The sequence below is a fragment of the Phacochoerus africanus genome, chromosome 8, assembly GCF_016906955.1.
Source record: "Phacochoerus africanus isolate WHEZ1 chromosome 8, ROS_Pafr_v1, whole genome shotgun sequence".
Taxonomy (NCBI): Eukaryota; Metazoa; Chordata; class Mammalia; order Artiodactyla; family Suidae; genus Phacochoerus; species Phacochoerus africanus.
In genome coordinates this window covers 55,181,884-55,200,035 of record NC_062551.1, presented here as the reverse complement: position 1 = coordinate 55,200,035, position 18,152 = coordinate 55,181,884, and the positions used below count along the sequence as shown (strand labels likewise).

The window sequence follows — 18,152 nt, the reverse complement described above, 5'->3', positions numbered from 1 at the left end:
TGTTTCCGCCCCAAACTCTCCAGGCCAATCACTTTGATTTCTCCCTCCCGAAGGCTCCACCCTCTTCCTCCATCACCTCCTCCCACCCAATCACGTCTGTCTCTCCTGAGGCCCCGCCCCCAGTCGCCCCGCCCCTCCCGCTCCGCCCCCCATCCAATGCTTAGCTCAGTCTGCGTCTCGTCCTTCCGCGGGCGCCAGGGGGCCAGCAAACAGCAGTCGGCGCTGCCGCTGCAGCCACCCGAGTCCCCGCCGCCGCTGCCCCCGCCGGCGCCGCTGCAGCAGCAGCAGCAGCAGCAGCAGCAGCAGCAGCAGCAGCAGCAGCAGCAGCAGCAGCCTGCGCAGCCCGGCTCCGCCGCGTTTGCGGCGGGCCCCCCGGCACCCCGCGGGCCCGGGGGCCGGCGCGCCGAGCCATGCCCCGGGCTGCCGGCGGCGGCCATGGGGCGGCACGGCGGCGGCGGTGGCGACAGTGGCAAGATCGTGATCAACGTGGGCGGCGTGCGCCATGAGACGTACCGCTCGACGCTGCGCACCCTGCCGGGGACGCGGCTGGCCGGCCTGACGGAGCCCGAGGCGGCGGCGCGCTTCGACTACGACCCGGGCGCCGATGAGTTCTTCTTTGACCGGCATCCGGGTGTCTTCGCCTACGTGCTCAACTATTACCGCACCGGCAAGCTGCACTGCCCGGCCGACGTGTGCGGGCCGCTCTTCGAGGAGGAGCTCGGCTTCTGGGGCATCGACGAGACCGACGTGGAGGCCTGCTGCTGGATGACCTACCGGCAGCACCGGGACGCCGAGGAAGCACTCGACTCCTTCGAGGCACCCGACCCCGCAGGCGCAGCCAACGCCGCCAACGCCGCGGGCGCTCACGACGCGGGCCTGGACGACGAGGCGGGCGCGGGCGGCGGCGGCCTGGACGGCGCTGGCGGCGAGCTCAAGCGCCTCTGCTTCCAGGACGCGGGCGGCGGCGCCGGGGGCCCGCCAGGGGGCGCGGGCGGCGCGGGCGGCACGTGGTGGCGCCGCTGGCAGCCCCGCGTGTGGGCGCTCTTCGAGGACCCCTACTCGTCGCGGGCCGCCAGGGTGAGCGCTCTCTCGGGGGGGGGGTCCCCATCCTCCCCTCTCCAGGGGCTCCCAGACCCTCAGAAACGCCCCATCCCTGCCCTCAGTCCCTGGCCCTTCTCAGCCCCTCCTAGTCTCCTGGCCTCCCAGGCTCTTAGAAGACTCTTAGCCCATCCCTGAGCCTCCCATACTCCTTTGAACACCCCGGCCTCTCCCAGCCATCCCCAGAGCACTCTCAGAATTCTCCAGACCTCGCTAAACCCCATCCTGCTTCTCTAGGCCATCCTAGACTCTTAGTTAGACACTTCCTCTCTGACCGTGAATCTCCTAAATAAGTCCCCTGAATAACCCCACCGCCGCCTTTCCTGGACCCCTCCAGAGAGACCTTCCCTTACCCGTCGGAGCTTTCCTGTCCCCTCTTAACCTCATCTCTCTTGGCCATGCCTCAGTCCCTCAGAAGGCCCCTCCCAGCCCTCAGTTTCCTGGACCATCCCTAGATCCCCAGAAGACATCTCTTCCTAACCCTCAAAGTGTTCCAGACCCTGTGAACACTGTCCCCACCCCTCTCAGACCCTCTGGAGCCTGCTGTCTAGCTCTCCAACCTTCAGTCCTTCAGGCTCTCCCAAAGCCTGATTCTGCCTCTGCCCCTCTCCCAGTCCGCTCTCTCCAACTTTGAGTCTCTTGGTTATTTTTGACATCCCTCCCTCTTCTTCTTCCCTTAAAGTCTCAGAATAGTTCCCATCCCAATTGCAGAGCCCCCCAACCCCCCACCCAGACACTCTGAACTCCCCCAATGACTTGCTCGGCTAGGACACTTCTCCCTCGCCCTCAGTGAGTCTTGGGACATTTTCCCTCCCGGGCGCCTGCTGCCCCCTCTGTGTTCACATCCCTTCCTGCATCCTCCACACCACCTCTCCTCCCAAGGATTTCCCCATACAGCTCCAGACTTCCCCCGAGCCGTTCACACTCCTCCTCAATGTCTCCAGAAGAGTCCTAAGCCCCCATAATATGCCTTTCCTCTCCAGAACTTCCCATATGCCCTCCAGAATTGCTTCTCTCTCATCCAGATGCTCCCAGCTTCTCCCTTCCGTTGTTTAAACCGTATAACCCTCTTCCTCTCTCTCCCTCCCTCCCTCCCTCTCACCCCTCACCCTCAGCCTTCCAGTTTCTTTCCTTTTCTGTAAATGACTTTCCTTCCAACTCCTGAACTTTGCCTCACCTCAGTCCGTAGGACCTTCCTCATGTTATCAGCCTGCAAACTTCCCTCTCAAAATAGCTCCCAGTTCTTTCTACCCTACCTTAGTATCTTTCCACCCGTTCCCCCCACCTCAGCCCTGCTTGCTTCCCCTTTCCAACGCCTCCCCCCAGTCTACTACCCAATTCAAAGCCCGGGACTGGGCCCCCCCCAGCACCCGCCCCCCTGCAAAAGTGAACAAAAGAGCCCATAGTCCAGCCTTATCCTCCCTCCAGCCTCAAAATTCCGGATTTCCCTCAAAGCTCCCTCCATTCCCGCTTCACTCCCGCAAAACTTTCCTCAAACATCTGTAACTTCTCAGGCTGAATAGCTGTCCTTCCCGCCCGGCTCTCACTTGAACCTGTTCCTCTCCCAACTTCCTCGCTGTGTTGCAAGAGAGGAGGACTGTTTAAGATGGGGGTGAATTAGAAAGAGGAGGGAAAGAGGAGAGTCTCCAGATCGCCTAGCCTCCCGGGGACCCAAACTCCCAGAGGAGTCGGTCCGGCCCCCTCCCCCCTCCGTGCCGCGTCCTGGGCCGGGAAGGACGCGGAGCCGCAGTGCCGCATTCGCGCCAGGGGAGGGAGCGAGGGGGAGGGGGGCCCGGAGGCACCGCAGAAAGTTTGGTCCCCAGGAAGCGCTGAGTTGGCGAGATTTGGGGTTGAGTCGGGGGAGGTGGGGGGGAAGGAGGTGCGGAAGGAACGTGGCCCTAGATGCCCCCTCAGGCCTCTGAGCCGCACCCTCCCCCCATGGCCCGAGGCGTCCTTCCCTCTTGTGACCCCACCGAAGGGTTCCGAGGTGAGGCTAGTGGCCCGGGTGGGGCGGGGTGTCACTCAGTTTACTTTGCAAATGTTTTGAGTGTCCACATAGGGCCAAGCATTTTCTAGCCTCCAAATGAGACTGTGAGAGCTGAGGCCAATGCAAAGTGGAGGGTAGGCTCTCCCTCCCCCCGGTTCCCTCCCCATAATCTCTCCTTTCCTTCTTCCAGGGACTCCGTGCCCTCCACCCCTTCTGCTTTTGAACCATCTGGGGGCAAAGGGGGTAAACCAGTACTGACGCTGTCCAGCCTCTAAGCTGCGCACTGCGGCGGGTGCCCACCTTTCCTTCTGTGCCCCGGGAGGGAAGGAGTTAATCGAGTGCCTGGCTTATGGCCTCCTGCTGTGAAGCGGCCCTGCGGCTGCGCACTAGCTGCTCGGCTCCGGCTCCGAGCGGGTTAAGACCGCTCCCCGTCCCCGCGGCTGCGCACTGCGGCGGGGGAGCTGTCCGTGGTGCTGGCCGCCGCGCCCCGCCCCCTGGCCCGGCCGGCCCGCCCCCACTGCGGTGCCGCAGCCTGCGCCTGGCGCCCGGCTCCGAGGGGGGCGGGGGAGCACCGGGCATGCGCTCTGCGGCGGCCTCTGGCCTCTTAAAACCACTGCGGAGAAACGAAGAGGGGGGCGGGGCAGAGGGCCAGCTCGGACTCCTGACCCACCCCCAGTCCTAGGGCTACCTTTTGAGCGGACTCTGACGCCGCTGTCTTCTCTGCACCTCACGTTGAAGGCGAGGTCTCCCAGGCCTGGACCCTGCCTCCCACCCCTGTGGTGGAAAGGGGAGCCGAGGCATAGTGCTGGCCCCAGGTCCACACTAAGATCTAGGGTTCCCCTCTGCCGCCCACCTCTGGCCCTTCTATCTTCGCTGCACCCCAGGCCCTCTCTCCTCTACCCTTCTGGCTAACGCCCCCTCTGCCTCAACGCCCATCCCCTTCCTTCTCTAAGGACCAGCCCCACGCCGTTGTTCTCCCCTCTACACATATTTTGATAAAGCCAACCACCATTTCTAGGGGTCCTCTCCAAGATCTCGACCCTGCCTCCTCTCCTCAAGGCCTTCATCAAAACTTACACCACTGTGCTCAGGACACTGGTCTTTCTTCATCTTGAAACGACCCAGGCGCCCCCACCCCCATATCTATGCTCCTCTGACAAGCCCGCTTGCCTCTTTTTGGACCCAGCTCTGCTTTCTCCCCCCATGGCCAAGCCCCCGACCTCCTCTTCCTTTCCAGAGCCTTAAATCCACCCCTATGGTCTTCCCTTTTTTCAGTCTTGACCCTTCAGGCCCTAACACCCCTCCCCCTTCCGTTGTTTCTACCACTGTGAGCTGTTCTTTTGGGTGAGGGCCTCCCCCAGCCGTCTCCCTTTTCTGAGACCCAGACATTACCATCGAGCTCCTTAAACAGGGAGTTCTTGTCGTGGCTCAGCGGAAACTAATCTGACCAGCATCCATGAGGACGCAGGTTCGATCCCTGGCCTTGCTCAGTGGGTTAAGGATCCGGCATTGCCATTAGCCGTGATGTAGGTCGCAGATGCGGCTCAGATCTGACGTTGCTGTTGCTGTGGCTGTGGTGTAAGCCAGCGGCTACAGCTCTGATTTGACCCCTAGCCTGGGAACCTCCATGTGCCCTGGGAGGCAGCCCTAAAAACAAACAAACAAACAAACAAAAAAACCTTAAGCATTAAAGCCTATCTAAAGTCTCGACCTTGCCCCTCATTAATTGCTGTCCCCGTGCGCTAATGACAGCTCAGCCCCTGTGAGTTCTAGACAGCAGGCCCTTTGTATACTTATCTAATGAAAACCTTACAGCAGTCCTGTAAAAAATTTGAGGCTCAAAAAGCTTAATCTCCTTGCCCATTTAGATAGGAGAAAACCTAGATTTAAACCCAGGCTTTCTTACTCTTTTTTGGGGGGGAGGGGGTGCTGTCTGTGCAGCAGTTTGATGGGGAATCTCAGTTCCCAGACCAGGGATTGAACCTGGGCTGCAGTGGTGAAAGCACTGAGTCCTAACCATTGAACCACTAGGAAACTCCCAGGCTTTCTTACTCCTAACCACCTCCTGGTTCTGCTTCCCTGCCCACCTTTTCTCTTTCCCCTTGTCTTGGCTCCAAGCCAAGCCCCAAAGCCTCTGAGACATAGGAGGTATGTTCTTAGTCTCTCTCTACGCATCCACAGCAGAACCCTTGCCCCCTCCCAGGGACCCCTGAGAGAGGACGCGGGGAACAGGAGGGGGCGGGGCGGTGGCCCAGGAGACAGAAATTGCTGTTTCCAGGAAAGAAGTCGCCCATCTGCTGCCGCTGCTGGGGCCAGCTCCTCACCCAGGCTGGGGGAGAGTTGCCTCCGATCCTTCCGCAAGCTTTACAGAGAAGAACAGGTTGCAGGACGGGATGGGGGTGGGGCTCCCGGATGCCCTTGGCCTTCGGGTCTGGGGAAGGGGCTGGTCGACCAGATGCCCGGGTCACCTCTTGCCCTCTTTCTCCCGCCCTGCCCCGCAGTATGTGGCCTTTGCCTCCCTCTTCTTCATCCTCATCTCCATCACCACCTTCTGCCTGGAGACCCACGAGGGCTTCATCCACATCAGCAACAAGACGGTGACGCAGGCCTCTCCCATCCCGGGGGCTCCGCCGGAGAACATCACCAACGTGGAGGTGGAGACGGAGCCCTTCCTGACCTACGTCGAGGGTGTGTGCGTCGTCTGGTTCACCTTCGAGTTTCTCATGCGCATCACCTTCTGCCCGGACAAGGTGGAGTTTCTCAAGAGCAGCCTCAACATCATCGACTGTGTGGCCATCCTGCCCTTCTACCTTGAGGTGGGGCTCTCGGGCCTCAGCTCCAAGGCCGCCAAGGACGTGCTGGGCTTCCTGCGGGTCGTCCGCTTCGTCCGAATCCTGCGCATCTTCAAGCTCACGCGCCACTTCGTGGGGCTGCGTGTGCTGGGCCACACGCTGCGTGCCAGCACCAACGAGTTCCTGCTGCTCATCATCTTCCTGGCGCTGGGCGTCCTCATCTTCGCCACCATGATCTACTATGCTGAGCGCATCGGCGCGGACCCCGATGACATCCTAGGCTCCAACCACACCTACTTCAAGAATATCCCCATCGGCTTCTGGTGGGCCGTGGTCACCATGACTACCCTGGGCTACGGAGACATGTACCCCAAGACGTGGTCGGGGATGCTGGTCGGGGCGCTGTGTGCCCTGGCCGGGGTGCTCACCATCGCCATGCCTGTGCCCGTCATTGTCAACAACTTTGGCATGTACTACTCGCTGGCCATGGCCAAGCAGAAGCTGCCCAAGAAGAAGAACAAACACATCCCCCGGCCCCCGCAGCCCGGCTCGCCCAACTACTGCAAGCCCGACCCGCCCCCGCCGCCCCCGCCCCACCCACACCACAGCAGTGGCGGCATCAGCCCCCCGCCGCCCATCACCCCGCCCTCCGTGGGGGTGACTGTGGCCGGCGCCTACCCGCCTGGGCCCCACACGCACCCGGGGCTGCTCAGGGGGGGAGCGGGTGGGCTCGGGATCATGGGGCTGCCCCCGCTGCCGGCCCCCGGGGAGCCTTGCCCGTTGGCTCAGGAGGAGGTGATTGAGATCAACCGGGCAGGTGAGGAAGGGACGCCGGGTGGGGCGAGGGTGGGGACGGACCAGGAAGAGGGGGGGAGGTTTGGGGGGCGGGGCAGGAGGCAGTTGCTGAGTTGGGAGAGACGGGGTCAGCAACAGAGGTGGAGGAGAGCCAACAGGAATCGCTGAGGTCGGAGACGCGGGGAAACAGGGATGGAGAAAGAGATTTTGTGTGGAAGAGTTTTGGGGAGAGAGAGAAACTTGCAGCCATGGTATCGTGTGGGTAGGGACCAGAGACCAGGAGGCAGAATCATCAGCCAGCGGGTGAGAGGGACTCAGAAGCAGGAGGGGGTGTTCCGAGAGAGTCTCATGCTCAAATCACAGGGGGCCAGAGCTGCAGCATCTGAGTCTCCCAGAGACCCTGTATAAAAGCATCTAAAGTCTGAACCAAGAGAGTGTCACTGGGAGCAGGACGGGGACGGGGATGGGGGGAGGCGGAGAGCCAGTGGCAAGTTCAAGTTCTAACGACAGCGAGACCAAGAGAGGAGACAAGACTTTGAGCCAAGAGTTGAGTGGAGGCCAGGGGAGGGTGCCCAGAGGGCAAGAAGGTCATGTGACAGGAGGGTGCTTGGGACCCAGCGTCCACTCTGGCTCTGCAGGGGGAGCTGTTGCCCGGAGGCCAAGAGAAGGAGAGGACAGGAGAGGAAAGTTGACTGAGTCCCTCTCCCCAGGGGAGTCTGTGTCTCAGAGGCAGCAATTGGGGTGTCAGTCTGGGAGGAGGAAGAGGCTGGTGGGGCCCCACCCCCATGCCTTAAGTAGGTCAAGAAACGGAGCTGGGCCGCCCGGCCCCCATCTTGCTCCCTCAGCCGCTGACCCAGTTTCACGCCAATTAAAAATAGCTCAAGTCAGAGCCTGGGGGACCCCTACCTCCCCCCTCCCTCATCTGTCACCTTCCCAATGCCCCACCCCCACCCCCCATGCCCTTTCCAGCGGCCACCACCCTTCCCGAGACAGCCACCTCCCAGCCCCCTACATCCCTCCAAACCCATCCCAACCACCCCCTACCCCCGCGATGCCCTGTTCCCTAGGCTTCAACCAATCACCCCCACCCTCCACTATGGCTCAGTCCCCTCAGCCCAGCTCATTTCCCAGGCACCTCGTCCCCTGTGCCCAGCCCCTCCAACACCCAACACCCTCCCCCCGCCTGTCCTTTTCAGCACCCTCCCCTCACCCAGCTGTCTCTTCCTATACTCCACGCCCTTCCCAGGTACCCTCTCCCCAAACCCACCAGCCAAGCCCTCAGCATCCTGCCTCCTCCATCACCCTCTCCTTGCTGAGCCTGCCCTTGCCACATGTCCCCACGCTTCACTCCGTGTCTTTCTCTGACCCTCGGAACACAGATCCCCGCCCCAATGGGGACCCTGCAGCAGCTGCGCTTGCCCATGAGGACTGCCCGGCCATCGACCAGCCCGCCATGTCCCCAGAAGACAAGAGCCCCATCACCCCTGGGAGCCGTGGCCGCTACAGCCGGGACAGAGCCTGCTTCCTCCTCACCGACTACGCCCCTTCCCCTGATGGCTCCATCCGGAAAGGTGAGGTGCCCTCCACTGGCCCCCTGGGACCCTCCCTCTCTCCCCTCCCCCCCCCGGGGGGGGAGAGAGGGAGATGGGGGAGGAGGTGCTGGACTTCCCTTCCCCCATCTCCTGGCCCCAAATTCCCTCCCTCTCAGACCCCCCCCCCCCCAATTTCCTCACCACTGACCCTTCACCTGTCTTTATTCCATCTCCATTCCCCCCCCAACCCTGGACCCTCTGGCCTCTTCCCCCACCCCCAGCCATCGGTGCTCCCCCACTGCCCCTCCCAGACTGGCGTAAGCCAGGCCCCCCAAGCTTCTTGCCCGACCTCAACGCCAACGCTGCGGCCTGGATATCCCCCTAGTGGACGAACCCCCTCCCCCCAGGGTAAGTAGCCCCCACCCTCTGAATCCTCTCCCCCCCAACTAACCCATCTGAGAACATGCAGCCCCCACTGACCGAACTCCTGTCCCCTCACTGTGAACGGTTCCATCCGGTTAACCTTCAGCCCTGACACTGACCCCATAGCCACCTGCCCAGGACTTGCCGAGACCCTCACTAACCCCCTAGAACTAACACCCGCCCTCCCCACTGAGTGCCTGACTTCCTTCCCCCGCCCTCACGACCGGCCCCCATCCTCACCCCCATCCACATCTCTCTGCCCGCCTCCCCTCTTGGTTTCACCTGTTTCATCGACAAAATGGGGTACACACCCAGGAGCACCCTCTGGGTGCAGGATGGGGTGAGGAAGACCCAGCCCTTCCTCCAGTCACCTGTGGATTGGCCGGCACTGCTAGAGCACCCACCTGCTCCCCGTGCTGCCAGGCATGGGAAATTCAACAGTCAGCAAATCAAACACCCCTCTCCCCCCCAGTCACACACCACACACCTTCCTAGCAGGAGCACCTAATATGGTGGGAGAGGCAGACACAGGTCTAGAAAAAATCACTACCTCAGGAGTTCCTGTTGTGGCTCAGTGGGTTAAGAGACTGACTTGTATTCATGGGGACACAGGTTCGATCCCTGGCCCTGCTCAGTGGGTTAAGGATCCGGCATTGCCGTGAGCTACAGTGTAGGCTCCAGACGTGGCTTGGATCTGGTGTTGCTGTGGCTGTGGTGGAGGCCGGCAGCTGCAGCTCCAATTTGACCCCTAGCCTGAGAACCTCCATATGCTGCACCTGTGGCCCTAAAAAAAAAAAAAACAATATAGGAGTTCCCGTCGTGGCGCAGTGGTTAACGAATCTGACTAGGAACCATGAGGTGGCGGATTCAGTCCCTGCCCTTGCTCAGTGGGTTAACGACCCGGCGTTGCCGTGAGCTGTGGTGTAGGTTGCAGATGCAGCTCGGATCCCGCGTTGCTGTGGCTCTGGCGTAGGCTGGTGGCTACAGCTCCGATTGGACCCCTAGCCTGGGAACCTCCATATGCCGCGGGAGTGGCCCAAGAAATAGCAACAACAACAACAAAAAAGACAAAAGACAATATATATATATATATATATATATATATATATATATATATAGAAAAAGGAAGGAAAGAGAGGGGGGGCAGGAGTCAAAAGAGACAGGATCAGGACCAGCCAGTGGGGAGGGGAGGGAGACAGAGCGAAGAGACGGAAATGAATTATTCAGCAAACATAAGCAAGCACTTCCCACATGTCAGGAATTTAACATATATTCCATAATCCTCACAGCAACTCCAGGTAACCCCTAACTCCACCCATTCACTCATTCACTTATTCACTCAGCAACACGTGATTAAGGGTACAGTTCCAGGCCCTGGAGGTTTGCAAGAACCTGCCATCACAGAGCTAACACTCGAGGCTGGGTCAAGACACTGCAACCATGGGCCAAATCTGTCAACCAGCTGTTTTGTAAATAAAGCTTTATTGGAGCCCAGCCACTGTCTGCAACAGCAGAGTGGAATAGTTTCGGCAGAGATGGCATGGCTGTGGCTGGCAGCGTCCCAGAAATATTTACTCTCTGGCCCTGTAGAATGAAAGTTTGCCACTCCGTGATTGGAGAAAGCAGAAAACAAAAAGATAATTACTCTAGCCACTTCAAATAAGGGGGTCTGTGAAGGCCTTTCTGAGAAGGTGACTTGAAGCTTGAAAACTAAAAAGGGCCAGGCAGACAGACGAAACATAAGTGCAAAGGCCCTGAGGAACCGAGATGGGATGAGTTTGGTTCTTTAAAAGAAGAGCAAGGAGGGAAGCATGGCTGGAGCTGAGTAGCTTAGGGGAGAGGGTAGGTGTCTGAGGAAAAGACTTTTTTGGCCGAGGTGAAAGGCTGGATTTGATCTTAAAAAGTGATGGGAAGCCACCTGAAGGCATTTGATCCATCACTTAGTCATTCATCAAACACCCGTGGAATCTTCCTTCGCAATACAGAAATACATCCTCAAGAATCCCTATTTGCAGCCTAAGGCGATGCCATAGCAGGACTTAGCCTCCAAGGACAGCCTCATCTAAACCCCGTGTTTTCTTTTTTCGGAAGTTCAGGGAGAGCCATGGCCAATCCCAGGCCACAGAGCAGGTGGGGACAAGAACCCAGGCTTCTGGGCTCCTAGTCCCGAGGGGACTGTCTGGCTCTCCTTGTTCTACCCCTAGACCTCTCTGTTCCAACACCGCCCCCCCTCCACCCCCCAGCCCCATCATCCTTCACGTTCATCTCATCACCAGCCCCCGCCTCTTCTGCTCCCATTTCACCCCTCCCCCTGCTTGCTCCCCGTCCTGTTATCTCCCTTCGTTCCCTACTTCCAGGTCTGGACGGCCCCCGGGGAGTTGAGGGGGAGGGGGGAGGATTGGGGAATATGGGGGAGGGAGGAGTTGGGGGGATCGGTGGGGGAGGTCTTTGCTTATCTTGCCTCTGATGCCAAAATCCATTCATTGGACTCAAATAATGGCTGGAGCTGATGGGGCTGGCTGAATTCCCTCCCCCCAGTCCTGATCCCTCCCCTTTCCACACCCCCTACTTCCTCTAGGACCCACCCCCACCTTCCAAGACCCTTGCTCCTGACCTGTCCCCCCGCCAGTCCCAGGACCCCTCCCTTTTCTGTCTTCCCTCCTCCCAGCACCTGACCCTGGTTGCCCCTTCCTCCCCAGCTCCCCCCTCCTCGCCCTCCATCCCCCCCCTCCTCCCAGCCACCCCGGAAGCTCCCTCCATATTTGATGTCTCTGGCCGCCCCCATTTCACTGCTCCCTTCCCCCGGAAAACACCAGAGAGGAGGAAGAGATCCCGGCGTTTCTCCGGCCCCCCAACAGTGAGGCTGTGTTGGGGGGTTCCCTCTGACCACCCTTCCCCCGCGCCGTGACTCTGTGTATTTCTGTCCCCAGCTCTTGTCACCGCCTGAGACCTCGCGAGACCCTCGGTCCCCCCCTGCCCCTTCCCCCCAGGTTAGCAATTGGGAATGGTGGGGAGGGGGTGTCCTCGAAATACTACGGGGCTTCCAACCCCCTGTGCCCCAGGACCTCTCTCCTACAGTCAGGATGCTCTCGTCCCGACAGACCCCCTTGGCACTGCCTAGGAAAGCCCTAGGTCAGCCCAGCCGCTGGTACACATTCCCAAGCTTTCAAGAAACCTCACAAGTACTCTGGAGCCTCAGATCCCTTTGACTGTCTACACGCTGTCAGAATCTTCCCATCACAAGACGCCCCTTTAAAGGCTTCTTAACCCTTTAAAGATGCCCCATCACAACCTTCATCTGAGCCTCACCTCATCAGCCAGCTCCCCGCACCCCCCCCCGGGGGGGGGCACTGTCAACTAGTGCTCCATTCAGCACCACACAGGGCCCCCCCCCCGCCCTCCTTTCTCACATCTAGGTTACCCCCATCCCCTGCAGCACCACCCATTCCCTCCCAAGCCCTCTGCACCGGCTGCTCCCCATCCCCCACTGGCATTCCACCCGAGTTCCATGCCCGTGCCCGCCGCCCACCATCTGCCTTGCTGCCCCCCACCTTTTTGCTCAGGCGAGGGGGCCAACTCGGGGGAGGGGAGTTGGGGCGGGTGGCGGTGGGGATGGGGGGGAGGCTCGGTGAGTGCCACCCTACCTCCTAACCCTGAGTCTCTCCCCCCTCCCCGTGTCTGAACCTTTCTCCTTGATGCCAACTGACTGTCCAATTTGTTCACTTCTCTCTCTCTCTCCATCTCCTTGGTCCGCCTCTGTCCATCTCTCCATCTCTTGCCATCTGTCGTTTGTACCTTGGTGTCTGTCTCTCTGTCTCCCTCACTGTCTCTATCTCTTGCCTTCTCTCTGGATCTTGCCCTCTCCATCGCGTTCTCTCTCTTGCCTTTTGCTCTCTCCACCTTCTGTCCCTTCTGCCTGTTTCCCTCTGGCTTCCTTCCGTCTTGGGGTCTGTCTGCTGGACACCCCCCCCCGCACCCCCCCGCCGCTTCCTCCCCATGTTTCTGTCCTCCGCCTCCCTCCCCCCAGGTTACGAGAAATCCCGCAGCCTGAGCAGCATCGCGGGCCTGAGCGGGGTGTCCCTGCGCCTCGCGCCCCTTGCCACCCCCCCTGGCTCTCCCAGGGCCGCCCGCCGCGCTCCCCCAACCCTGCCCTCCATCCTCTAGCGCTCCCCTCCCCCCCGTGGGGGGACTTGGGGGTGACAGGGAAGAAGGTCAAAGGAGCTGGGGGTGGGGGGTGGGGAAAGGTTTTTTTGTTTTTTTTTTTAAATCAAAAAGTCATTAATAATATGCAACCGAGACGATGACGCCAGCAGACACCCCCGGGCCCCTCGCCCCAACCTGGGCCTCCAGGATGGAGGGGGAGGAGCCAAAGCCCATCCCCCCAACTCTTCGCCCCCCTAAAAAAGCCTTCTCAGGTCTCCATGAGCCATAGGACACCCCCTCCCATTAACTCGTGTAAATACGTCCAAATTATGCCAATTACGTTTTGGGGTACCCCAACTCTGCATGCCTCCCCGAATCTGAACCCCGCCCCCTCCAACTCCACCTCAGCAATAAGCCGCCAGGGGCTGCATGCCGCGTTCGAGGGAAGGGGGTGGGGACCTCCAGGGGGGAATCAGGCTGGCCATTAAGCCACAGGAGGGTCTCCTATCCTACCCTTCACCCCAGGAGGGCAACCCGGCACGCACGGATTTAAAAAAAAAAAAAAAATTAGCAGCTATGTGGGGGAAGGAGGAATCCAAGCCAAAAACCGAGCTGAGCTCAGATGGTGGAAGTGGAGGCGGGGGGGTGGGGGGTGGGGGGTGGGCTGCGGACAGCTGCTCCCTCAGCCTTTAGGAGGATCCCGCTGGGGACTTTCACTCCATCCTCCTCCACCCACGGCCCCGCCCGCAGGGATCTGCTCGCCTCCGTTTCAGCATGGACTCAGACCTCCCATCCCAGGATTCCTGGGATGATCTGGCCCTCGCATACAAAATTCCCACCCCCTCCAGATTCCCAGGACAGGAGACCTGCCCCCAGAATTCCTGAGACTGACTCTGGCACCCAGCATCCTCCAAATCCCCACACGCTCCTGGACTTAACCTCTGCACACAGATGCTGCTGCCACCCCCACTCCCACCCACTGCTGCGCTGCATCCCAGCACCTCTCCAACCTCCAAGACTTGACCCAGACCTTCCGCTCACTTTCAGCCTTTGGGATGCTCCAAATCCTTCCCACACTTCTGGACACTCCCGAATCTGACTTCTGACATCCACCTCAGGTTACCCTGATGCTAGAACTTCCAAGAAAGGCTCAACCTGTCTGCAGTTTCAGGGAACAGGACTTTCCCCGGCTCTCCTTTTCTCATGCCTAACCTTGTCCCCCTAAGAGCCCCTTTCCTTAAATGATGCCCCAAAGGCACCTTCTTCATAGACGGTGTTTCCCAGACAGTGTATCCCTTGCTATGTGCTAAGGTTTTAGGCAGTACAAGGACACTTATTTTTAAAGTTTTGTCTTTTCTGGCATTTTGCACATAAGCCAGTAAGTCCAGATACTGCTGCTTGGCCAGGATATCGTTTATTTAGGTTAGAAGTGTTGCCATTTTAAAATAGAGGCTGTGCCTGAATGAAGGGACCTTGGACTTTAAGGAGTTTGGGAAACGACATATCCACCTGGTCTGGGACCCCAGCTCGCCCTTTCCCGGCGTTCCTCGCCTCGCCACGTTCGCGGGTGGAAAATCATTTCTCATATCTCATCCTGGCTCAAGGATGCGCTACCTCCCCCAGGCCCAGAGACCGCACCTGTCCCAGATTCCTTAGGGGACTCCCCTTTTTGGAGCTGGGGGCCCATGGAATTAGCAACCTCCCTCTCTCTGCTCCCACGGCCTCAGGAAACCCCCTCCCCGCCCCCCGCCCGAGGATTGGGAGGGGGTGTCACTGAGCGCGATTCTTGATGCAACGATTCCTATGCAAGGGGCATTTTGAGTCCCCCCAACCTTCCCTCGGACCCTAAATCATGGCGAATCAGGGGCGAGGGGTGGGGCGGGTTCTGGTGGGAGCGGGGTGGGGCGGGGTAAAGGGCTAGGGGCTTCAGACACCAGGGTATGGGGGGTGGAGATTGATTACATTGCCAAAGGGTTTAACTCATTAAAAAAAAAAAAAAAAAAAAAGCCCCCCCAGGTACCCTTGACCCTCACGGAAGCAGAACGTTGCGGGGGAAAGGGGGGGGGGTGAGGATTTTTCTAAAGGGTACGGACCTCTTCCCAGCGTCTCCCCCCTGCTCGCCAATCTGCCACACGTACCCAGCTTTTTAGTTAAGCTTTTAAAAATAACCACAATCATTAGAAACTTCTACAAACGTTATTCTCGTCCCCCATCCCCCAAGTCAACAGTGTGGGATTCGGGGAGGGAAAGAGAGAGAGCGCTAAAGGGACAACTTCCGAGTCCCGCTCCCCTTTTCACCCCAGCCGCCAGGGTGCCTGCAACTACACGCATGCGCTGCATGACGCGCTCCCCACACGCATGTCGCGCCCCTCCTGCGCTCCGGGAAAAGCACGGACACGGGGCGGGGGGCGGGGTGATTGGGGAGGAATGAATGGCAGGGGTCTTTCTGAACACGGCGGCTCCTCCCCAACACACACACAGCAATAAGTTTCTCTCACTCAAAAGTGGGTGGGGCGGGCCTGGCCTGTCGTTGGGGTGTGGGGGGAGTGGCAAGGGGGCGCTCTCAGGGATGGGGGAGGGTGTCCGGAGTCAGTCTGGGGAGGGGAGGTCTGCAAATCGTCCAACTCTGGTGCTAACGGCGGGTCTTCTCAGCCCACCCCCAGGGCAGGGAGGGAGGGGTCGACGGGCCCCTCCCCCAAGCCTCCCCCACGCCCACCCTGGGTGCATGAACCTCCCAATGCAGAAGCTGCCGCATGTCACCCCCCCTCCCCAAAGAAAAAGTGTCATGCCCCCTTCCCACCCACCCTCTGACTCCCCACCAAGAATAAAAGTTTCCTTTTCATTTAAAAGTTTGATCTTCTCTGTGGGCAGGAAAGGTCTCTGATCCGGGCTGGGGGCACTGGGGGGTTGGGGGAGACAGAAGATTGGCGTCTTCAAGAGCAGGGGTTGTATTAAGGTGGCAAGGGTGGGGGTTCACTTGTGGAGAGGCGGGTTAAGGATCCCGCGTTGTCACAGCAGCGGCTGGGGCATTGGTTTGGTTGGATCCCTGGCCCAGGACCTTCCGGGATGCTGCAGGTGCAGCCAAAAAACAAAGCAAAAAATGCTAAGGGCATGCACCTTGAGGGTCCAGACATTTTCCTGATCGAGTGCTCTCACCTTGTGATTCTGGGGGACCAAGTACGTGCCTCAGTTTCCCTGATGGTCAAAATGAGGATCCAAACCCCTAACTGGAAAGTTGGTGAGGGCAGCTGGGCAATTGAGGCCCTAGATGAGAGTGACTGGCTCCCAGAAAGAGTGGGTCTGGCTCCCTAGTGTGGGCTCAGAGGTTACCTACACTGAAGCCAGACAGGCTTCGATTACTTAGTAGCTGTGTGTCCTTGGGCAAGTCTCTCAACCTCTCTGGGCTTGTTTCCACCACTCTCAAAGGTCAGGAGGGGGGTGGCCTATTCATTCAGCAAATAAGTGAAGGCTAGCTACGGGCCAGATTCTAGACACTGGAGAGCAGTGAAAGCCCTACTTCTAAGGGTTGAGACTAAAGCCCTGAGCTGAACAAATAGTGTTCAGAGAATGGCTCACGGTCACTACTGTCATTGTTTTGCAAAGACCTGAGTGTCAGCTACAGTGCAGCACCCTTTCTGCCACTCACTCGCTGACTTGGAGGCTTGGAGCAAGGGATCCTTCCGCCCTGAGCCTCAGTTTTCCCATCTGTACAGCGGAGGGGGGGCATATCATGGAGGGAGGTGGGGGGGGGGCGGGAAATGAGTTCGTTGACACGGAATGCTGTGTATACAGGAGGTCCCCGACATTGGCCACCAGGGATCGGAACCAGCAGACTGCCCCCCTGCCACCGCCCCTTGCCCACCGTGCCCCCCTACCCCTGCAGGAACACACACTGCCCCCGCGGGGTCCAGCTGGGGTTGGAGTTTATTTCTGCCAGAGCTTGGAGGTCGGGAGGGTGTGGGCGCCTCCTCCAGCCCCCACGCAAAACTCCAACTGAACCGTGATCACACAAGAGCAACCAAAAGGGAGGGTGGAGCAGGAGGGGAGGGGGCGTGAGAGGGGTCCCCTTATCCCGCCCCTCTGCAACGGTTCAAGACTGGTGGTGGCCCGGGGCTCAGGGTGCTCTCGCTCGGAAGTCTGGGAGGTCAGCGGCTGGTGGCGGCGGAGGAGGTGTGGGAGCCCAGGCTGAGGAGGGCAGGGGAGCCAAGCTCCCTTCCTAATAAAGGTCACTCATAACGGAGAAGGATCTGGGGCTGGATGGGAGCCCAGCTCGCCAACTACACCCGAATTTCTCCCAAGCGAGAGCACCCGAGTCCCTGGCCCCCTGCTTGCCGACTCCTCAGTGTTTAGGGGCTCAGGGGAAGCCTCAGGGGACCCCCGGGGTGGGGTTGATAAGTGCTGTCATGCCAGAGGGTGGCACCATTTCCAAAGTGCAAGAATCCAGGGGGCGGTTCGTGGGACAGGCACCCAGGGGGCCAGGGAGGGAGAGCCCGGTGGCTGGGGGCAGGGTGGCGTCACTGGGGCACGGCCGCGGGGGACCCGTCGGGCTCCGGGGGAGGCGGGCCAGACCCCGGCTCCGCCTCCTCCGCCACCGCCTCCTCGTCCGAGGCCACGCCCTCCTCCAGTCGGAAGACCTGGCGCACCGTGCGGGTGGTGAAGGTGAGCGGGCCGCGTCTGCGGGGACGGGGAGGGCGAGAAAGCAGGGGGCAGAGGTTAAGGGAAGGGGGCAGAGGGAGAAGTGAGAGACAGGGCGATACGGCGCGACAGGGAGATGAGGGGCCAGAGCGAGGAGGGGCGCTCGGGTGTGGGGAGCGAGGATGCACGCGTGCCCCGCGGCCTTACCGGAGCCGGTTCCTCAGCGTGTTCAACTCCCGGTTCATGGACTCGGAGGCCTCTGTGACATCCTCCAGCTCGTGCTGCAGCCGCCGGCGGACCGCCTGAGCCCGGGACGCCTCCTCTTCCGCCTCCTCCAGCTGCCGCTTCAGCTGCTTCACTCGCAGGTTCCCCTTCTCCAGCTTGGGGGGGGGGGGTGGCAGGGGGCCCAGGTCAAGTCTCTGGGTCCCTGGGTACCGCGCTCATCCCCTTCCACGGCCCCCACAGCCCCATCCCTCCAGCCTCCTGACCCCGGCAGGCGCCCTGCCTTCCCGTCCTGCTGTGTTCTTTTCTCCTAGATCCCCTCGCCAGCCTCTTCCTCTGCCTGCAATGCGAGCAGCCCCCACTCGGCCGCGGAGGAGTCTTCTATAGTCCCTCCCTGGCTCAGAGTCCTCCTGTGATTCCCCAGTGCCCTGGGACAAGGCTCCAGCCCTTCAGCCTGGTGGCCCAGGCCCTGAAGGGTCATCTTCTCATAAACACACTGATGGGGCCCACGTTCACTCAGACTCT

The 18,152-nt window shown here is 60.2% G+C and overlaps 2 protein-coding genes across 6 annotated transcripts in view; one reads left to right on the top strand and one right to left on the bottom strand.

The window, feature by feature from the left end:
* Positions 1 to 156: 156 nt before the first annotated feature.
* On the top strand, positions 157 to 12,790 carry KCNC3 (potassium voltage-gated channel subfamily C member 3). Its single transcript, XM_047792237.1, is given in 6 exon segments — positions 157 to 1,077; positions 5,587 to 6,694; positions 8,052 to 8,243; positions 8,486 to 8,505; positions 8,507 to 8,612; positions 11,558 to 12,790. Coding segments are annotated over 6 exon segments (2,364 nt in total). The 3' UTR covers positions 11,575 to 12,790.
* A 3,886-nt stretch (positions 12,791 to 16,676) lies between these two features.
* The window catches only part of MYH14 (myosin heavy chain 14), an 89,464-nt gene continuing 87,988 nt past the window's right edge, over positions 16,677 to 18,152 (bottom strand). For all 5 annotated transcript variants that reach the window (XM_047790155.1, XM_047790158.1, XM_047790156.1 and 2 more), the window contains 2 exons: positions 17,613 to 17,785; positions 16,677 to 17,444 (listed from right to left, as the gene is read on the bottom strand). In XM_047790155.1, coding sequence (XP_047646111.1) covers positions 17,285 to 17,444; positions 17,613 to 17,785 — 333 coding nt within the window. In that variant the 3' untranslated portion in view covers positions 16,677 to 17,284. The remainder of the gene's footprint in view (positions 17,445 to 17,612; positions 17,786 to 18,152) is intronic.